The 22,282-nt window shown below is 38.9% G+C and overlaps 2 protein-coding genes across 2 annotated transcripts; one reads left to right on the top strand and one right to left on the bottom strand.

Moving 5' to 3' along the window:
* The first annotated feature begins 496 nt into the window (after positions 1–496).
* LOC118425032 lies at positions 497–7,008 on the top strand. The gene is made up of 7 exons (XM_035833847.1): positions 497–1,750; positions 3,837–4,022; positions 4,378–4,422; positions 4,802–4,866; positions 5,188–5,335; positions 5,999–6,142; positions 6,979–7,008. Exons 1-7 carry the CDS (start codon positions 1,217–1,219, stop codon positions 7,006–7,008), a joined length of 1,152 nt encoding a protein of 383 aa, XP_035689740.1. The 5' UTR covers positions 497–1,216.
* A 1,898-nt stretch (positions 7,009–8,906) lies between these two features.
* LOC118425033 (ankyrin repeat and zinc finger domain-containing protein 1-like) lies at positions 8,907–22,236 on the bottom strand. The gene is made up of 17 exons (XM_035833848.1): positions 22,049–22,236; positions 21,038–21,129; positions 20,234–20,330; positions 19,686–19,909; positions 19,332–19,447; positions 18,788–18,892; positions 18,219–18,267; positions 16,621–16,843; positions 14,601–14,726; positions 14,077–14,214; positions 13,457–13,735; positions 12,676–13,032; positions 12,078–12,219; positions 11,226–11,337; positions 10,619–10,798; positions 9,645–9,712; positions 8,907–9,030 (listed from the first exon to the last, which is right to left on the bottom strand). Exons 1-17 carry the CDS (start codon positions 22,191–22,193, stop codon positions 8,907–8,909), a joined length of 2,577 nt encoding a protein of 858 aa, XP_035689741.1. The 5' UTR covers positions 22,194–22,236.
* Between the last annotated feature and the right edge of the window lie 46 nt (positions 22,237–22,282).

A 22,282-nucleotide genomic window follows, 5' to 3' on the forward strand; every position in this document is an offset into this window, starting at 1 on the left:
TCATGTATATGGACAGGTGTGATTGTTTATAAACTGAACGAGCAACAGGGACGCAGACATTTGTTTGCAGTTGATGGATAGCGACGTTCAGCACCAAGGTCATGTAGATTTTCCCTTTATGTAAATTTGATGACGAATGAGTTAAGTTGGGTAGGAACCCCGGTTCACTTTATGCACTCAAAGTTACACGTGGCTACTGCAAGCAAGAGAATCCCTGCATCGGCCACATGGTCCGTAGGATTTGAGGTGGCAGAACACAGTTTTTGGCCTATGGGGATTTCTATAGCATAAAGCCTTTAGGCCCTGAATGATCAAATATAGAAGCTAGCTGTCTACGCCGCCCTCTGAAACAGTACAACCTATCACATCGTACTGGCCAAGCAGATGATGAGTAGAAAGATAGTGATGTTTTCTGAGTGATAACCCTTGATAATTAGCATGATGAACACCATTCTGAAGTAGACTGTGGTTAATACAACAAAGAGAGAGCTGAACTTTATAGACTGACATATCCCATGTTTCCATACACCGAAATAATACAAATTAATATTTCTAATGAATTCAGACAAACTTATGATTGTAAAACATATATGTTACTACCTTTTCTCAATGACAAAGAAGCCAGACGAAGTCGAATTCACTAAGTAGGATAATCCATGTGTCTCAAAGACGTCTCGACCTACATGTATTTGAGAACGTGTTTCAATGCTTTAAAGCAAAATTCTTGTATATTTTTGCATTTTTACAAGTTGACACGGTGTACCCTATTAGGTCGTAAATGATAATTGGTCCTAGAGCATTTTAGACCATTTTAGTACAACCAATCACATCGTACTGGCCAAGCAGAAGATGAGTAGCCAAGACACTGGTGGATCGAACAGAAGTAGTCGCAGAGACTGTTGACGAGCTCCTTTTACTTGTAACGTTAGTATTATCAATGAGATTTCATAATGAAAGCTTCTTGCTATTATACAGGAGCCCTATCTGCATTACACTGCAAGCAAAATAAAGAAACCCGTCAACAGTCGCCGCCCTTAGAACAGGCTGAGTTCCAGATTGGTGTAGAAGACCAGGGTGACACCAGTTTGGCATTACTCCAGATATCCTTGCGGCTTACGTTAAACGATACATGATTAATATTATAAACCCACAGTTTTTATTGGAATCCAACAATAAAGAAATACCACACTGAATAAAAACAACCGCTGAATAATTAATGAAAGTGAAAACACACCACGTGCGTACACCTGCGACCTCGCCTCACAGCATTCTGGGAACTTTCACTTTCAAAATGGCTGCCCCCGATGCAAGGATGACAATATTATTTCTCTTGCTCGCGTCGTTTTCTTGGAATGTACTCTCGTCTGCAGTCGATTCCGATGTAGTAAGACTACGAAATGAAACCACGCGGAAGCACCAACTATTTTTGAGGTATTTGGAGGACATATTCCAGCATCCGAGCGAAGACTGTCCGCCCGATCTCAAATATGACAACTCCTACGTCGAGCACAAGACATGCGAGAACTTGGTTCTGCAGACCTTTAGGAAAGCCGTGTTTAACGCACAACTGGTGGATACTATCGTGAAGAAATGTGGCACGGATCTCAGGAAATGTTTTGATGAAAACGCGGATGTAAGGGCGAAACTGCGAGCACATCTGAAGGACACACGGGAGCAGTACGGGCAGTACTGTGCCAAGAAATCGTGCGTGGATTTTCTCCTAAAATATCAGAAGCAGTGTTCACCAGTGGTAAGTGATGCGCTTTTATTCAGTTTTAAAAGAAATGTCAGTAGAATATCAACCGTAATGAACTGTGTAAAATCTCAAGCATAACAAAGAAATAATTGCGAATATTTTTCTATTAAAAGCGTGTGTTACACATGATATGAAATGCGTTTCGTTGTATCGTTGTAAGAATACTGCTTTCTCTTGTTCATAAAACACAAAATAGATAATAGCAATACTGATTATTATTCCTCTTACATAAAATGGTAGCCCCTTGAATTATAATGGCCAAATCAGATGCATGTTTTGGCCCATCGTTTTCCATAGGGAATTGGATAATAAGCAGTCACCATGTTTCCCCCAAAGGACGCCGGCGCCATTGAAGTAATGAGGCCAACACATACACAAGGCAGGCTTCGTCAGTGGTACCTTGGCAACAGATTCAATAAAAGCTGAAATTTAATCCGTAGGAACAAAAACGGCTGACGTCATAAATCCGTTTGCTTACCGGTGGGGGAAAAATGAGAACGTGTTTGGCGGGAAATGGTTTGTTATGGACAGCAGTTGTTTGGTACATGGTAGATTTGAAATGAAAACGTGTTTTACCAAAAGCACAATTCTCTTGAGGGCTGTCAAATGACGAAAATAAGAGAAATAAAGTAGAATTTTATCATGAAAACTGGTAGGGTTGAAAATGATGATTAGTTTGTGTGTAAAGTGCACATGTTGTTTTGTAAGCAACCCTGTCCCAGGTGCTGAAACGACAGTTATAACAACCAGAGCGATAGTTGTAAAAGAAATTGTAATTTGGCAACCTTAAAGAGCACAGATGCCATTTTGTGAATCACGTATTAGAAGTAGAATTGTACCATTATAATGTTGAAAAGTGTGATTAGTTTGTGTGTACAGTGCACATGTTGTTCTGTAAGCAACCATGTCCCTGGTGCTGAAATGGCTGTTATAACAGCCAGAGCAATGATTTTCTTTTTGATATGGTAAAAGAGATCATAATTTGGCAAGCTAAAAGAGTACAGATACCATATTTTGAAGCACTTATGAAATAAAGTACGTGTACTAAAACCCTCAGTTATAATTGCTTTTCCATTTAGTAAATCGCAGGTACGTACATGTTACACCCTGCATGAAATCTTGTACTATTGATTGAACCAGTAGGAAAAGGGTGAATTCATTAGTGCTTATCTCTTATAACAGACACTGTGACCTTAAGCCAGATATATTAACCCACGTGTCCTGACTGAATGCTCAATTCATAACAACTACCAGAAATACTTATTTTAACCTTTTATGGCTCCTTGCGATGCTTCACATTTTTCTAGTGGCCTTCATTAACAATATTGTAAAATGATTTCAATACATGACAGAGACACCACCATAATGTACCTGTCCTACATGTGACTGTTTGGGTGAATTTAAAATGTTTCTCCTTTCAGGCTGAGGACTTGAAGACCATTGTTGATCAGAAGCTGTAGATGTATGTGATTGGTTAGGTCAATTCAAAATTTTAAAATGCCCTTTTTTCTGTTAGGCTGATGAGATGTAGACCATTGTTGATGAGAAACTGCTTGAGTTCACCACGATTGTGGACCTGTCCTGTAGTGACCACAGTGACACCTCAGGCAGACCATGTGGAGACCTGTATCTCCATTACGGTGGACATGTCCTGTATGTGAATGTTTAGATCAGTTTAACGTGTCATCACTGCTTTTTTTTCTAATTTCAGGCTGAGGACATGTAGACCATTGTGGATGAGAAACTGCTTGAGTTCACCACGATTGTGGACCTGTCCTGTAGTGATCACAGCGACGCCTCAGGCAGGCCGTGTGGAGACCTGTATCTCCAGTACAGTGTGAATGCTTAAATTAAGTCAGATTAAAATGTCATGACTGTCTCTTTTCTTTCTGTCAGGCTGAGGACGTGAAGACAATTGCTGAAGCTACTTGAGTTCACCACCATAGTGGACCTGTCTGTGATTGGCTAGTCAATTCAAAATGTTTTTCCTACTTTCAGGCTGAGGACCTGAAGACCATTGTTGATCAGACCTGTGAAAGGCTAGTTTAAAGTTTTAAAATGTCTCTTTTCTTTCTGTCAGGCTGAGGACATGAAGACCATTGTTGATGAGAAGCTGCTTGAGTTCACCACGATAGTAGACTTGTCCTGTAGTGATCACAGTGACACCTCAGGCAGGCCGTGTGGAGACCTGTATCTCCAGTACAGACTCGCGCTGGCGGCCAGCCAAGCCAAGAACCCTGAGACATGGGCAGACTTCCGGGCCAGGGTGGGTGAAGTAGAATTTGTTATTCTGTCATGGAGGGTAACTAACAATGACAGTTTGTTTTTGTCCAATATATACAGCTGTATTGTATTGTTGCATCTGATAACTAAAAAACATAAATACACAGAGTATGTTTAACCTAATAGTATGCTCACTTGCTTTTGTTTGAATGGTGCAATGGCCAAGTGGGTAGAGTATGTGCCTTGCATTCAGTACGTTGTGAGTTTGATTCACAGTGGTGGGTTGTTTAACACGCTTGAGGTGTGGCTATCCACAACCAGAGGGCCTCTGCATATAAGTTGCTTGTCCACAACATTGGATAAAGATGATTTTCTAAATATGCTATCTTATGTTTTAGATCAACTCATCAGTACAGAGTGGATGCCCCATGAACTTTCCACAGGTAAAATTATCTGTCTATCATTATGTATCATGTTCATCTATAAGACATGGTATCTAAACATAATATTGATAATTTACGTACACTTGAGGATTATCTAGTTGACGATTTCTCTTAGATATCAATCAACATAATTTGATACTCAGCGTACTGTAATGCATACCCCAAATAGCAATTACTCATAAGCAACTGGATATGATTTTATGTCCGACCATTTCCCAAATCAAATCCAGTTGCTAGAGTAAATGCTATTTGGCATATCTTATTACCTGAATCTCTAACCTTCATTGACACACTTTTGATGATTTCTCCTAGATATCAATCAATAGAATTTGATACTCAGCATACTGTAATGCATAATTTTGTCTTTTCTATGCTCTAGGGATGGAGCTTGAGGAAAGACATACTGGGATGCTGTGTCAACCAAACCATCAATACTCTCATCAAGTAAGCATAATGTTCTTATACTTCATACTGTAATGTTAGAAAGTTTTGTAGTGGGTAATGTTTGTGGTAACAGTGGTTTTTGAAAACGCCGGTCTTCTAGCTTCCTACCAAGAATTCATTAGGACTGTTAATGACGGAAACTGTATCTCTGTTATATACTTTGTCTGACCCTTGCCTCTTCCCCCATGACCTCAATGAAAAGTGGCCTGCAGGCCGATTTGAGCTATTATGAATAAACAAAGGTTCAAACAAAAAGAAGTCTAGCAAATGAAATTGGTGTGGCCCAATGATTGAAACTTATTGATACAACCTGTGTTGTAGGTACCAAGGCCTGTGGTACAAGCAGGTGGTACAGGACACCCTACAGAAGTGTAACACCTCGGTACCAGCAGACTGTAGTACCTCACCGAAGAAGGTTAGTACAAACATGCAACTACAGTATCTGAATGTTTTTCTAATAGATGTATGTGTAAGGCTACACCATGTTAATTTCTTGGTATTTGGTTTTGTTCAGGGAATTTTTCTGATTTAAAAACAAGCTTATCAACCCTCAAATACTCATTTTGTAGTCAGTTTTACAACCTTATACATTTTATGTACTGTGCACTTGATATACAGAGATGTCCCTGTAGTTCAACTGGTAACTGCTTCACAGTTAAGTTCCTGGTTCAAATTATTCGGTAACTGGGACACCCAGGTCCAATCCTGGGTATAGGGCATCTCAGTTGAGGCTGCACTCGTACATCGGAAGAGATTCAAAATGGGGGTCCCATATTCCCTGTAAAAATATACCCCGCTACTGAAACAGCAAGGCGCTACTATAACAGACATTAGGCACTACAATGGTTTGAGCTTGAATTGTCCTGAATAAATTTATAAGGTTCAAACAATAACTGTAAATTTTAAGATCGAGGGGATTTACTTTCGCGGTAGCGGGAAAATGGAGTGTTTGCGGTTTTAAGTTCGTGGTAGCGCCATTTTCTACAATTTCATACTATAATGGAAAAATGTTCCCGGTGGTTTTAAGTTTGCGGTGAAGTGGTCACTGCAAAAAACGCGTACATAAAGCCACCACGAACATTTCTGCATTTACATCACTTTGAAAAAATTCATTGTATCTGTTACTGTCCAGGTGAAGTCGGTGTACCCCAGTGGTGTCAGGTTTAACACTGTGGTGGGCATCATCGCCGCGTCGGTCATCTGCGTCGTGGGAATGTTCGTCTTCGTGCGCGCAGTTTACACCAAGATCCGCAAGGGGGAGTACGAGCGGGAGGATGTGCGCTACTCGGAGATCCTGATCACTGATGATGATGATGAGATGGGAGATGGAGAAGATGAAGAGGAGGAGGTGGATGAATGATGCTGGCGGTCCAGATAGATTTCCTGTTCTTTCAATGTTGCCAAATTTGTATAATGTGATACTCATCATTCAAAAATTACTCATTGACAATTAACTATGGACTTTGAATAGTCATGAGTATAATGCTGTTGGTCCATAGTTTTCTCTTCTTTCAAAGTTGGCAAACTTACTACATGTATATAATGTGACACTTATTGTTCAAAAATTACTCAAGCAACATGGATGATTTTGAATCGTCATCAATGCTGGTGGTTCATGTAGTTTTCCTCTTCCTTCAAAGTTGCCAAATTCATATACAAGTAATGTGAAAGATACTCATCATTCAAAAATTACTCAAGCAGCCGGCTAGATTTTGAATTGGTATAATGCTAGCAGTCGATAGCTTCCTCTTCTTTCAAAGATGCCAAATTTATATAAGCAAAAGATGCTCATTCTTCAAAAATTACTCAAGCAACTGGTCGTAAATAATGCTGGCAATTCATTGTTACCTAGCCAGGTATCCATTCAATTCTAGTATCCATCCTTTCCTAAATGTTCATGTATCACTTCAAGTTTGTGAACTTCCATATTAATTGTAGAAAAACATGCAGCATTAGAAAATGTTCAATAGTAGCGAATTTACTCCTTCTTGGCTGCAGTGATGAACCAGTACTTGTTGAATTTCCTGTCGAAACTGTGTCAAATCGCAATGAGATTACCACAAGTCTACCTGTAATCCAAATAAGCTCTTTTCTTCTGCATACCATATTCAGTTGAGGAAGGCAGCCCCTGTTGTGGACTAAGTTTAAAGGTCCTGAAGTACTTAGAAATACAATCATGTACTAACAAATTTCTGAAGAGTAATATATTGAACCTTATCGAGTCAAGAAGTGGCTGAAATGATTTGTCAGAGGTAATTTTATGCCATACTTCTTTTTTATAATACCTACTAAAGCTACAAGTTTCAAGACAGTGTTCTACATTTAATTACAAAGTGAGCATTCATATGGTATAATACATATGTATTCATTTGAATGCATTTCAAATAGTTATTATATAAGAACAATACAGACAACATTTATGATGTTCTACAAGACATGGTTTGTCTTAGAAGTTGAATTGTGTATAAAATGTATATATACATTGTATAAGCAAGTCCATGTGCAATAAGTCATATTTGGTTACTGTTAATGTTGTTGGAAGGTAGTAATAGCTGGTATCTGTATTTAGAATAATGTATTATAGTTTATGTGTTTTTGTTAAATGACCGTATACTTTTAACTTTGCCAGTACTGAATACTACAAGTAGTGTGTAAATTGTTAAAGGGTTTCAGGTCTAAAGCTCAGGCAGTTACTAGTAGACGTTATTGCCCAAAGTCTAGTAAATGAAAGAGCCAGTGTTATGTGATTCTCTGTACTACTGAAGAAACTTGTAGCCTATTTTAGTCATAGAATCTAAAAATTTGTCTAACATTCAGTGATTATTGTTCAAATATGCCAGTTATAGAAAACAATGTACCTGTACCTAGAATACATCATGTTGAACTCATAGACTCTTGAATTTCCTCATCAATTGTGATATCTGAACAATCATGTGTTTGGTTTGTGTGTGTGTGCATGTGTGCGAGTGTACATGCGTGTGTGTGTTCGTGTGTGTGTAACTGGGTGCATTTTGTGTGTGTGTGGATGTATGTACAAGTGTGTGTGTGTGTGCATATGTGTGTGTGTGTTTAACTGTGTGTGCATGTACATGTACATGCGAGTTCTTGTATGTGTGTGCATGTGCAAGTGTGTCTGTGTAGTATAACAATTGCTACTTTGATTTAGGTTCAGGTGAAAACAGCGGCAACCCAGATGAACATCGTCTGTACGCCATAACGTACGATGTCAAAGACGATGAGATCACACTGTTTACCACATAACAAAACAAAAGTTTATTGCACAACAATTGCATCAGGTTCAATGTATAGCTAACTATTACAGGTATTGGGAAATAAATGTAAATACCCAAAAAAAGGGTTTTCAGGTATCTAAATATAAGTTTTATTTATCTAAAATTTTGCACTGTGAATTTGATATTTGTTGATATTAAGAGGGCTTAGTGCAAGACTTTTTAGTTTCTTCTCTCCTGCATTTTGTTTGTAGTCTGTATTAGGCAAGTACAGTATCAGGTATTCAAATCAACTTGTAACTTTGTTTAAGTTTGTTTTGAATTTTGGAGCAATGTGGTTGCACATTCTGTGAATGAGCCAATAACTTAAAACCCAATTCAAGTCAGATTTTTTGACTGATGTATATCTTAGAAAGTACTAGTATCATAATGTGGTTCTTAATGTCATTGTATTTACAATTTTATTCTTATATCTATGTTACATGTAATGTTACTTGCAATCAATTATCCCTTGTGCAAGTATTTGTAATACAATGTCATGTATTTCTGAATTTTCTATTAAGTAGTGCCAATTCCAAGTCACAGTGCATGTGTGTGTTGCCATTATTTTGAACGAATTTCAAATCTTCGTAATTATTAGTATTGTATATTGATAGTTTCTAAACATTTCAAGATAGATGGATGTCACTCAAAACATCCAGAAGCAAATCTACAATTTTCTATCCTGTTGTTGAGATTGAATTTTAAATATTGTTTACCTTGATGTCTAATATTCATAAACGTACTGTAGGAAAACTATGTTCAAGAGTTTCAGCTGTTTCCCCCAGTTGTGCTCTTTTTGTGCTCTTTCAAGCACTTCATGGAGCAGAATTTGAAGTCCTGGTACTCGAAGGGAACCTTGCCGAACAGGGTTTCACCACAGGCCCAGCAACGACTGGAGAAAGAACGAGAAATCACTTTAACTTAAGACATCGTTTACCACAAGGTATCACTGTATGCTACTCAAGCAATATGTAAACCTGCAGACAAAATCTAGCAATACAGCGTTCTAGCTCAAGTTCTACAACATTTTTTTTACATTACTCTAGCTACTTCATATTGTGTGTAACACACACATGCACATTGTCACAAACACATATTCACTCACATACACACTCACACATGTTCACCTGCATTCACATACACAAGTGTGGGCACACTAGCATACACATTGTGTGAGTCTGTGTGTGTGTGCGTGTGTGCGGGCGCGTGCACACGTGCATGACTAGGTAAGCATGTGTGTGAATGTGTGTTGTGTGTACCTATGTATGTCTGAGTATGTATGATTGACATTGTGTGTATGTGTGTATGTGTATGTGAGTGTGTATGTGTATGTGTGTGTGTAACTATGTGAATGTGTGTTGTGTGTACGTATGCATGTCTGAATGTGTATGTTTGACATTGTGTGTGTATTTGTGTGTGTATGTGCATGATTATTGTGTATATGTGTGTGTGTGTGTATGTGCGTGTTTGTGTGTGTGCATAATGTACAAATGTGTGCAAACTCACTTTGCATTACTAAGCCCTGTGGTGTCTTGACCCAGTTGAGCCAGTCTTCTTTCAGCAGCCAGTGCTCTCTGTGGTAATAGGAGAAAAGTAGTCACAAATTAGTTCAGAAACAAAAGTTATACATTTGGTTAACACTTATCATGGCAAGCAAAGGAAGACAGGAATTGTTTTAGTGTTGATTTAAAGAAAATTTACAAGTCATGTAAGCATAGCGTGCAATTTTTTAAAAAAGTAGTAGTAGTTTTTTTCAAAGTCCTTACCTGAAAATGCCTCACATTTCATTTGTTGTACTCTTATTTTATTAAAAAACTACAAAATACAAATTGCATGGGATGTATTCTAGTTCAACTGGAATCAAGAGTAAGAACAAGAATGAAAAAAAGGTAACAGCAAGAAGGATAAAGTAAGACTTTATAGAGCAGTGAACAAAGTGTGTGACAATGACAACTGTAGCTACATTAATTTATTCCATTGTCAAATATATAATGATTTTTACCATATTGCTGATGTTGTTTTTAGCGTGTGTGGGGCAAAATGATGGAGAAGGAATGGCAGTTTCTATTCAAAGCAATAAATATCTGGATAAACATTGCATGAAGACTGGAAAGGTACACCATGTACAGATCACAGAGAGCAATTAGATAAATACAGCTTTTATACTTCTTTCAAAGAGGATTTACTCATGTTCAACACCACTGTCAGGATGAAATAACACAGGAAACACTGTAACTATATGTCAATGGAAAAATTGCGTAGTACAGAACATTTTGGATTACATATAAATGCATAGAAGGAAACATATCATGAATGACAGACATTATCTAAATCTTAAGTTAAGTACACTTTTATTATTTATGTTAAACATGAGATGTCAACGTTAACGATTCTCCCGGGTACCCTACATTAAATTACATCTTAGAGGACAAAAACAGTAAAGATGCCAAAGCAATCACCATACTCATTACACAAAGTACCTTTTCTCTGTCACTAAGAGAAGCAAATCTGGTCTTCTCTGCCTCCTCCTTTTCTCTCTTTATCCTCTCTTCCCTCTCTTCCTGGTCCCTCTTCTTCTTGGCCATCTTCTGTGCCTTCCTTTTCTCGGCCTGCTTGGCAGCTCTGGTTTCCTCCATCTCTACTGTCAGAGGTGCTGGGATCTGTGGGAAAGGTTAGGGGTAAAAGGTGAAAGGTAAAAGGTTACGATGGTCTCTTTGCCTTTTTTGGAGGCCGTAGACCCAATCAATAACAATGACAAAGAAATTTATTACAAATTCATCCCAACACCTTTGATTCACTCCTGACATCACTTCTCACGTCCGGAATGTCAGCGCAATGAATCAGACATCTGATTAAGGCAAGCAAGGTAGACCAAAAATTCATGGTAAATGTTTCCTTTGTGTTGAAATAAAACTCAAACTTTGCAACTACCTTGATACACAGTTACGAAGACTGAAACTAGGTTCAAGTTTCAGCTTGGTTCAACCCAACCTTCTGTTTTTGTCTTCAACCCTTGATTAATCTTTATCTTAATGTCAGAGAAGCAAGGAAACACATATGGCCTAGAAAAAAATTCTGAAATGTTACCTGTGCCTTGCCATAGTCGTATCTGTCAGGGTTTTCTCCCATGAACCGGCGGAACTCGTTCCTGACCTCCTTACTACTGCACACCACATAGGGGGGCCGGCCCTTCTTGTCTCTGGAGTAAATATTGACATAAAAATGTGTTACGTACTTTATGAAGGTTAGACATCCAGGTAAACAATATTCAAATATGATTCAATTTCTACAACTGGATAAAAAAAACGGAGATTTACTTCCGGACAGTTCAAGTGACATCCATCACTCTTCAGCATCTAAAATGTTAAACCAACATTGACCTTGAGAAAATGTATAGTAGAGGGAGGCCTGCCCTTCTTGTCTCTTGAATAAAATATGAAAATATCAACATCAAAAAGTGTTTAATGTAAATCTTGAGATACTGTCTAGCATGCCCAATATATGCAGAGCCTTTTGGATCGATTTGATCTAGATTGTGTGTATCAGTGGATATAGAAGACACGGAGTGTGTACACCTATACTTTGGTACATGTATGAACTGTAAGAACAAGTAAATACTATGAGTATGACTAGTATACAATTACTTTTGTCAAAACAGTAAGCCTAATGTCTGGCAACATGAGGACATACTTCTTTTTCAAACTATATGTGCAAGTATCTGTGAATCTGTTTGGGGCTACATAATTCCCATTGTAGCAGCAACACCTTTCTGCAGTAGTGTGAAGTACATGTCAGTATTGCCCTGGCTTGAGGAAGGCGACAGATGGTCATCAAAACGTTAAAGGGTGAAAAACATTTGACTACATGTCTATGATATATCATCCTGCTAGAATAACGTTAGAACAACTTTGTTTGAGTTAAAGACTTTAAGACACTCACTTGACAGAAGGGTCGGCCCCAGCACCCATCAGCAGACTGATCACAGCTTTACTTCCAGCCCTGGCAGCTACATGCAGTAGGGTAGATCCATGGTCATCTAGAGACTCTATCAACATGTCAGGTGTAACCACACACACTGCACCTACAAACACAAACACAAACTTGGAGCAGGGTAGACCCATGGCCATCCAGGGACTCCACCAACATGTCTGGTGTAACCACACACACTGGACCTAAAGACACAAACACAAACTTATAATTACAGACCACTGCAGTATTGGTGGTAGAAGGCATATATTAACAACTATGTATAGAATATTTGACCCTGACCTCTGAGCTACTTTCACTAGTTTAACTTTTGAATAATGTTTTTCATAGTATAGATTAGGTATAGAGTTAGTAATGCTTTAAGTGTTAGTGTTACTGTATCTTAAGGTGTAAGTGACGTTACGTTGTAAATAATCCCAATGCAATGTGTTTGTTTTATGTAATGTGTTTGTCTAATGAATCCAGAAAGACTAGGGATGCATAGTATTCCCATTGTACTAGTTCATTCATGGAGATCTTTAGAATAAATATATTATATAAATAAAAATACCAGGGAATGGTGTACCATCTTCTGTTTCAGTCTTGTCAGAAATACACGTAGACATAGAGGAACTGTCTGTTTCTTGGTCTTGTACAGTTTCTTCTTCAGAGGTAGATTTTTCTGGCAAAGTCTGCATGTTGTCTTGGTTTGGTAAGGTGCTGTTTAGAGTTGTTGTATTGGCAGAATCGCCCTGCAAATGTTGTTGTTGTTGTTGTACTGAGGTTGCAGACGTGCCTGCTGTAAGATTGCAGTCCGTGCTGGCGTCATTAGAAACGATCAGATGTTTGAGAAGTTTGTGAAGACTGTCGGCATCGCCAGCCTTACAACATGTGAACAGAGTGTTTCTCAATTGCCTCTCTGCCAACTCTGAGAACAAAAACAAATATTTATGAACAAATCTTTAGGTCAAGTATGCCAGAGAAAAACAATCAATTATAATACATGTATGCTTGTTGTTTAATGTAACTTCAAGCTGGCCTACAAAATAATAAACAGTAATGAATATATTTCAGTGAAAGATACCAGCTTGTGAGAAGGATTTTTCTTAAGGTTGTCCTAATCTTTTGTCTTTGAGTTTTTTGACCTTAATGAAATTTTGAGCTACCAAAATTAATTTCTAGCTCCAATTTGATTCCCATCCTTGTATTACATGACTGTGAATTTCTCTAAAAATAAGTGATTTTGACTCCATAGTTTTGTAAACCCTCAGTGTAACTGTATTTGACATAACCCTGACTTCACAATTCTCTTTGGCAATATTCTGGAAGAAAGCAAGATATATTTTCTCTACCTTTCTCCAATCTCTTAATCTCCTTTTCCATGTCAGCTGTTCCAAAGTCAGATGTTCCAGCCACCTTTCTTGAATCATCCTCCCCTACAGAACTGTCTTTGGTACGATCCGTGACCTTTGCCCCTTTGTCCTCCTTATCCACCTTCTTCCTCCTGTTCCTTGGCTTGCGTTTCTTGGTTCCTCCCAACTCCTTAAGGGTGGCTACAGTGTCTATGACTTCCAAGGAACTCTCGAGGATCAAGGCGTCTTGGTTGTCATCACTGGAACTTCCAAGACATTCTGAAGAAAAAGAAGTGTGTGTACTTTTACGAGCTGTTAACTGTGGATGCAATAAAAACTTGAAAAGAGAGATTGATAGTAACAATCATAAGTACGGAAACTTGCTTGTAATGAAAACAAAGTTAAAACTTCAGCATAACTTTTGGCCTAGCAAATTGTAATATTGTGTTGAGTATTGCCCATTCACATGTTTTCACATTAGGTCCAGGTCTGATCCTCTGGACCTGAACCGAAACTGTACCTGAATCTTACATGTATGTACCGGTACCCACCGCCTACCAGTGGTATCTATTATGATCATAAAACTTTAGAAAGATTAGCCAAGAAAGAAGAGCACCAACCTGGATCTGGCTGTTTTGGTCCCCTGTTCTTGTCCCGACCACAGTCTTCATCTTCCATGGCCTCAGCCTGCTGACCTTTCTTTTGCTTCCCACCGCCGCTCTTTGGTCTTCTCGTCTGTTTCCCGTCAGATTCAGAACCTGGGTCGTTTGTTTGAAAGATCTCCATTAGTGAGCATATACATATACTACAGTGTCACTGATGAAAGGTAGTGGATAATTCTACCTGGAACATCTGACTATTTCCAAAATCATACCCAGTTAATTGCTATTTGGCATATACTGCACTTGTCTTCTTGGAGTCATAATAATTGGAAACAAGTTCATCATACAATCCTTGAAGTCAAAATGCAATGTAATTACAAACATGTACAACATACAATCCTAAGTAGTCCTTTCCCAAATGCTCCACATCATACACTACCAAACCTATTGATGTACACCTGTAATTACTTGTAGTCTACACTTATCCAAACTATCAACAACATTATCAAAAAGAAGAATGGAGCTGAGAGGTTATTATCAACCTGGGTCGTTTGTCTCAGCCTTTTTCTTGGCGTTCTGCAGACGTTTGGGCGATTCCCTGCCGGGGTTTCTGGGGATGGTTCGGGATGGGGATTTGTGGGGTAGATCTCTCATTTTGCAATCAGCACCTACAGAAAGAAATAAGGCATATATCCTCAAAGCTATTTACTGTATCACTGACAGATTTCAACAGACAGAATGCTATTCTTAAACTTTTTATAACAAGGACATGTACACTTGCAGCAAAATATTGGACCTGTGGAGCAAAAGGTATTTAAGAACAGAAAACTTGAACAAAACAAGAGTCTGAAAACTCAAACCTGCTTGAAATATTTTGTTTTGTAATGGTGCATATGGTGTGTTGTGGGGGTTGATATGGTTTGATGTTTGGCAAAATTATTCCATCATTGTTCTTAAGTTATATATCTACCTATGGTGAACAGTCAGATCCAAAACTACACCTTTCTGGTGTCCTCACCATTTCATTTTTATTTCTTATTGTTACACCTGCACCTGGCACATACATTGTATCTCAATGTGTATATAATGGTTCACACCATACAGAGGTGACAGCGATGGTCACAGTTGCTCTTTTTTGCTCCTTGGAAGATTTTGACCAGAATGCCCCAGCAGTTCTAGAGCAAGCTGCTAGAGGGCCCAAACATACAACACTTCTTCCTTATACCACAAGCTATGTGCCACCAAAAAATCAAGACCATAGCATATCCATGTCAAAAGATACAAAAATCCAAGTTCTGTTGCAGTACCAAGGTCACACACCAGGGGATCCAAAATTGACTTTGACCTTCGTCTTCCAAATACCTACCCAAATACCAAATATCATTACAATCCATCAACAGGTTCTAAAGTTATGCTGACCACAAATATGTGGAAACACAAACAGACACACACACAGACACACCAAAAAGTATACCTCCATTTTTCATAGAGGTAAATATCATCGCAATCACACATTCTGTTCTGGAGATATAGCACTGGAAACGACTCTTCCACACACTCCCATGCTACTGAAAACACAAAACAGATGTTACAGCTGCTAGCTGTCCCCAGGGAGGTTGAGACAGAGGGAATGAGGTCAGATCACTCCATATCAGGAAAAGGGGTGTAAATATTTTTTTTAAAATGAACCACAAAACAACAGCAAACTTCTAATCTACTTAATAGCACAAAAGGTCACACACTCTATCCCCATAGCAAAGGAAATCGCAATCCATTCAGAGGTTCTAAAGATATAGGTCCGGAATCACAAAGATCCCTACCAGAAACAGTACATGCTTTTTTCAAGCATGTAACAACACAATAGCAACTATGATGGCTCATAAGAAAGGTTTCTGATTTAAAATACAATTTTAATTAGTATATTTTAAGACACAAAACCTAAATCAGGAATGAGGCAAAGATACTAACATCAACTCTCATAATTCCACCAGGTGCCATAATACCACCACTGACATTAAAAAAACTTGTTACAGAGGCCTTCTCAAGGCCTACCCAATCTAAGGCTAACGTCACATTTGCAAACTGGGGCCTGAGTGGGCTGTTTGTAGAAACAAAAAATAGAAATGTATACGTATTATTCAACAAGCCGACAAAATACTCCCATTTCTCTTATGGCCAAGGTCGTTCCGCAGTTCATCTTACAAGACTCCGTCTAAACTTCAGTCAGTTAAACTACCATCTATTTCAACACCATTGTATCGATTATCCTACATGTAAATGCGGCTATCATTGTGAAACAACTGAACATTATCTACTACACTGCATGCAGAAGGCTTAATATAAACAATTTGTGCTTTCTGCCTCATACTCTCAAAATATATGTGAATTAATAAATAAAAATGTATACGTAAAAGTATACAGTCACAAAGAATGCCCTCAACTAGTCATTTTACATTCATTGTATGTCTTGTGTAGTTTGGTGTCTTTTATATCATGCTTTTTGTTCCTGAAAGCTGCCCAGCCGGGCCCCGGTCTGGAAATGTGACGTAGGCCTAAACCAACCATAGCGCTCAATTGTAGCCAACTCCTCGTGGACCCTGGTGACCTCTTTCAAGGTCGGCCGTCTGGTCGCGAAGGGCACCGTGATGACCTTGGAATCGTTCCTGTCCAGCGGAGCGTCCTTCCCACCGAAGAAGGTGGCCTTGTTGTAGCTGGGAGCTCGCACGAAGATCTTATGGCACGACTTCAGGTGGACAGACCAGGAGACCAGCAGTTGCCTAATGTCCTGTGTGTGTAGAGTAAAAACTTAAGAGTTAAGTTGATTGGGAGCATTCTGATGATACTTATACATTGATCTAGCACATAATTCACATCAAATATCATCAATGAGTCAATTTATGAGTCAATGAGTCATACAATAACTTTTTTGGTAAATGTACATATCGGCCCCAAAACTTCACAACTTACTTGTCTACATGCAGTGCTCGAAATACTTTTTTCAGCCAGGTTGTCCAAGTGGCAACCTGAGTCTAAAGCCAGCTTGCGCCATCAACATTTCAGGTTGCCCCACTTTCAAGTTGTTACTTTCTTCAAATCAGCTACTTATCCCTTATCTTTTCTTCTAGTGACATGTAACTATGTAATATGTTTTATGTTATCAAAAACTAAATACAAAAGCTTATGCACGTAGGTGGGGGAAAAGCAGTGTTCCAATTGCAAAATTTCAGGTTGTACAGTGTGCAACCTGGGTTTAAAATTAAGTTGCGCCAAGCAAAATGAGGTTGCATTTTCAAGTGGGCAAGTGGGTATTTCGAGCCCTGACATGTATAAACAATTTTAAAGACAAAAGTTCTTTGAAAGAGTAAGATTAGGAATAAAATGTTACATTTCAAATTGCAACATTTCAGGTACACAATTGTAAGCGCAGCAACTTTAGATCTTTCAGTTACTGCCTCAGCTCGGGTATTGAGTAGCTTTACCGACTCACCTTTGTATCCTGAGTTGATAGAGACGAGGGCGGAGACACCAATCTTGACTCACATATATTGAGTATTTATTCTACGTAGGGTTAGTATTACAAACCGCCATTTGTCTGAAAGTCCTGATGTCCCTAACTGATCTTTTGTGTCCGAATACGATGCGTAAGTCCGTGGTGAATCCAACAATGATCAAAGATGAGTCTTGGTCATAAAAACTGGTATGGTCCAATACCCGATCTGAGTCCGTTGTCACTTGTTACTCGTATCTTGGAATTCCCTCCAAGCCTAATCTCCCGAAACTTTCCTCTAGCTCGGGCCTTGAGTTGAATCTTGGAGTTTCTTCCAAGCCCGTTTTCCTGGAACCGTCTTCCAGGCCTAAGTTCTTCCTCAAGATCTCCTGGAAATTCCTCCTCCAGGCCTATGGTGTGCTTCTTGTTGCACGATCCTTTTCCAGAATGTTCCCTGTCTCAACTGCCCCACTTCCCGACCTTGGCTCACTTATAGTGTTGGGACTATTTGGCGGGAACTGAATTATGCTAATCTAAAGGCGGTAAATTCAAAACTGTAAGTTGGCGCTTACAACAATTTTTGTGGCAAGCATACCCCTCTTTTCCAATGTATTGGCAAATCAGAGCAGTTTGATAACATTTGATTTATGTAATGGATACAGGAACAACTCACCTCATTTAAGGCTGCTTCGTTGTATCTCCTCAAGTTAGCTCCTGCTGACCTGTAAATATGCATGATTGTCTAAGAACATCAATCAGGACTACCCAATTTCTTCATTTTTTTCTACAACCATTTCTTTAATTCAAGAATACAACAATACAACCATTGAATAAAACTGTGCAACATGGTTGCAATTACAAATATAAAAGGATACATTTAGGAAACCAAAAATTTATTATTTTTTAGTATCCATTAACAGCACAGAGGCCATCCTTACATTTCTCGAATCAAGTACAACAGATGTCAAGAGACTCGATGCCACAAGCACATTTTTATATATCTTTAGATGTCAGAAGTCCCATAATGGGAAAATAGGCAAATATATCAAGGACTGCTCTGCTATTAGAAAGAATACCGAAATTAATGATTAGCCTAGACTCTATTGTAATACTTTATCAAAGAATTATGTTATGTTATCTAGGTTGTTAAGCTTTATCCTATGCCTCCATTTTGTACTTTGTGTAATAGTTGTTGCCATACATTGTATCATGTACAATTATCGTGCAATAAATTTTCCTTACTTTGGGTGACCGCCACCCTGTTTGGAGTCCCTGAGCACCTGTGCCGTCCCCCGTTTGGCGCGGACCGTGTACTGGTGGAACGTCTTGTGTATCACCAACTCTGATCTGTGAACAAATACAACACCATCAAGACGTGGACGAGGTCATTTGTTAGTTATAGAAACTATGAATTATGGCACCGTATACACCTCAGCGTGGATCACTAACCCTATAGTATTATCATCTAGCCAGGCAACGTCGACCATCCATTTTTTCATGGAGATAATTGATAAGGATGTGAAATGTTTTGTTGGTCTGCCTGTGTGTGTGTGTGTGTCCGTCAGTGTTTTTGCAGTCCGCAGTTTCTCTATTGTTTTGCCAACCAATATGGAGGCTGCTAACTACAGTGAAGATTGCCTTGTTGCTTCACCTCAAAGGGAGTCAGTTACTGCTTTCAGCCTGTCTGCCTGTGTCTGTCTGTCTGTCTGTGTCTCTGCACTGAAGTTTCCCTTTGTTCTGCTACCCCTACTGCCTTTTGATTGGTAAATGGATGACACAGTCTTACTTATTAAAGACTGCCCCAGCAAAGTGTCCTCCTGCTATCATCAGTATGGTCCAGTTGGAGAGGGTTGGTAGGGTCGTCGCTATCGAAACCAGGTCATCTTCACTGTCAGGAGCATCCTGTGTATAAAAATAATAATAATAACTTTATTGCATGATCATGCTCAAAGACTAATTGCAGAGTAAGACAATGGTACACAGTATACAATTATGGTATACAGAGATGTACTTAAACAAATAATGAAAATGAAACTAGTATATGGATGCATTAAAAGTGAAAATGATATATATTCTAAATTATCTGGAGGGTTCGACTTCTTTTTCAGATAATTACAGTAAACAAGAAAAGTTGCAGTACTTTTTTGCCATGGAGAAGACATCGATACACAGAGAAGATCTCTCCTGTGCCGTTCTTGAAGAACACTTTTGCTGACCGTCTTCCTTTCCCATCCTTAGTGTCTGTATTTTCCTCAGGGTCAGTCTTGGTTTTACTGTGACTTGGAGACGCTGAGCGTTGAGTTTCTGCTGTCTTCTCAGATTCCTCATCTTCAGTGTCAGACCCTGAGATACTGGATACATCACCTGAAGATGGCAATAAAATAAGGGTTGATTTTCAAGTCATCTTATGCTGTACCTGACTGACTGATAAGCACTTAATTGTGAAAAAATTAATAATCCAAAATTTTTGCACATTTTTATGACAAAAAAATGTTAACAATTTCAGGTGGATCTGATAGACAAATAGATAAATAGAAATTGAAATAAAAAAGTAAGACTTAGATCTCATCAATACATAGTCATATTTTCCACAAAATCTGTACAGCTTTGGTTAACACATTCATGCCACATATTAATTCAAAATTTGTGACATGATTTAAAAACAGGATTTTCAACATAACAACTCACCAGAAATTGTTTCAAATTTCTCTTCAGAGACAGGCTCTGCTCCCATGATCCTCTGCTTCAGGTTGAACCTGTGCCAGTCCAACTTGTAGTGTAGGACCTGTCATAGATTATTTACCATCAAAATTAGTTGATGGATTACACATAGAAACCAATGGAAGGGAAATAACAACAATTATATAAGGCCAAGCAAAAAAAATATGTGTTTAAGGTCTCCGCACAGTTTTTCTCCCAAAGTGAGGTGGTTTGATGACTCAAAACCTGTAGTAAGGTGCAGATACAATTTACAAGAATTTAGTATGTTGAAGTCGAGGGTACAAACTACAAAATATCTGAAAATGAGCATAGATTTGCCGGCTCGTTTCTCTATAAAAGACACTTTGATTTGACCCCCAGCGGAGGTCATGGAACTACAGGAGACGAACAGGAAGTGCCGGTAACAATATCAAGGCGCAAATTCACGCAGGTCCAAGAAGCAATGTAATCCAACTTATCAATACCGATGTATTCCTCTACCATTCACCACAGATTCCACCTCGCTGTTGTACTCGGAAGAATAACTACGGCATTTGCAAGTACTGCGGTGCACTATTTTCACACGAACTACTTTTGGGGACGGGGGTTGCAGATAAATACTGTGTTATGAGACCTTAAGGGTACAATCTTAAGAAAAATAAGGTACCGTACAGACAGTCTTAAGAAGGCCTTGATAACATTGTTTCTTTAAACTTACATGTAATCTTTAAGTACAGACTGAATGATAAGAGTTGCAACAAAAATTAGAACACTGATTATACTTCAGCTCACCTGTTCCTCACGAGAAGAAAACACAATGTTGCAGGAGGAGCACATCCGTCGGTCCGACACTTGGTGAACTTTGGGCTGCAAGGTTTCTGTTGCTGCTAGGAGACAACAAGACAATTTGTATAATCATCATCTATTTATTTATTTAGTTTACTACATTTTTGGAAGGATTTACATAACCATAATCAGTTGATCGATCAAAAGATCAGAAGATCGATAAACACTTAAAGGCATACTACGGGATTTTTGGACAAAACAAAAAGTGGCTTTTCCTACTTTTTCTTTACATTGTTAGCTCAATCAACCCTATAGCATTGCATACCAATATTCATGGAGAGATGCTGCGACATCAATGCACCACATTATGATGTATAAAAATTGTGATCTTCCAAGAAACAGATGGGCACAGGCTGGTTACTGCCTCTGTGTGTTGTTGTTTCTTGCTTATCAGCCTGGCTTCCCAGTGGGGGGCCAGTTGACAGTTCCTCTGAGTACAGTAGACTAGCTTTCTGTACAAGGTTTCTTGCAGTTTTGAAGGGAATATGACCTTAGCTTGTTGATATCCTACAAAATAGACTAATAAGTTCATGATTATATGCTATTTTAGAATGATTAGATATAGGTGTTTCCAAAGAAGATCTCCATTGTGTTCTTTATCTGCAGTCTGCCATGCATGTGCTAACTGATTACCCCACCCCGGGGGACCTACCAGTGGCAAGCAAGACCTGGAGGGTCTAACTTGGGGGGACACAAGGTTACAGGGTGCCTAGAGCGGAATGTTTGTAGGCTAATCCTTTACGTTGCAAACGTGAAATAATGACACAAAAGTGTCAAAAAGTGACAAAAAGTAGTAGTAAATCTGATATTTCTTAATTCTAGAATATTTCAAATTTGAGCGCAAAAAACTGCGTAGTATGCCTTTAACAGTGAAACATGTGGTATGACCTGGCCATGGCAGTACAGGAAATGATGTCTTTCATAATTTTTTGTTGAAATAAAAACTATGCAACTCACCGTCTTCAACTTTCTCCTGAACGTTGTCGGATGGCATTGCCCCAGCATCTTCAATGTCAGTCCGCGCAAGTCTGACACCGTCAAACAACTCCTTACAAACCGACTCCTCAAACAGAGACACGATCTTCACAGGTGCAGAAGCCATCTCACCTGGCCTGGTCAGTTTCAAGAGGGGGAGGGGGGCGAAACGCTACCAAATGGTGGCAGGTTTTCGAGCGTACGGAAGACAATCGT

Source organism: Branchiostoma floridae, chromosome 10, assembly GCF_000003815.2.
Source record: "Branchiostoma floridae strain S238N-H82 chromosome 10, Bfl_VNyyK, whole genome shotgun sequence".
Taxonomy (NCBI): Eukaryota; Metazoa; Chordata; class Leptocardii; order Amphioxiformes; family Branchiostomatidae; genus Branchiostoma; species Branchiostoma floridae.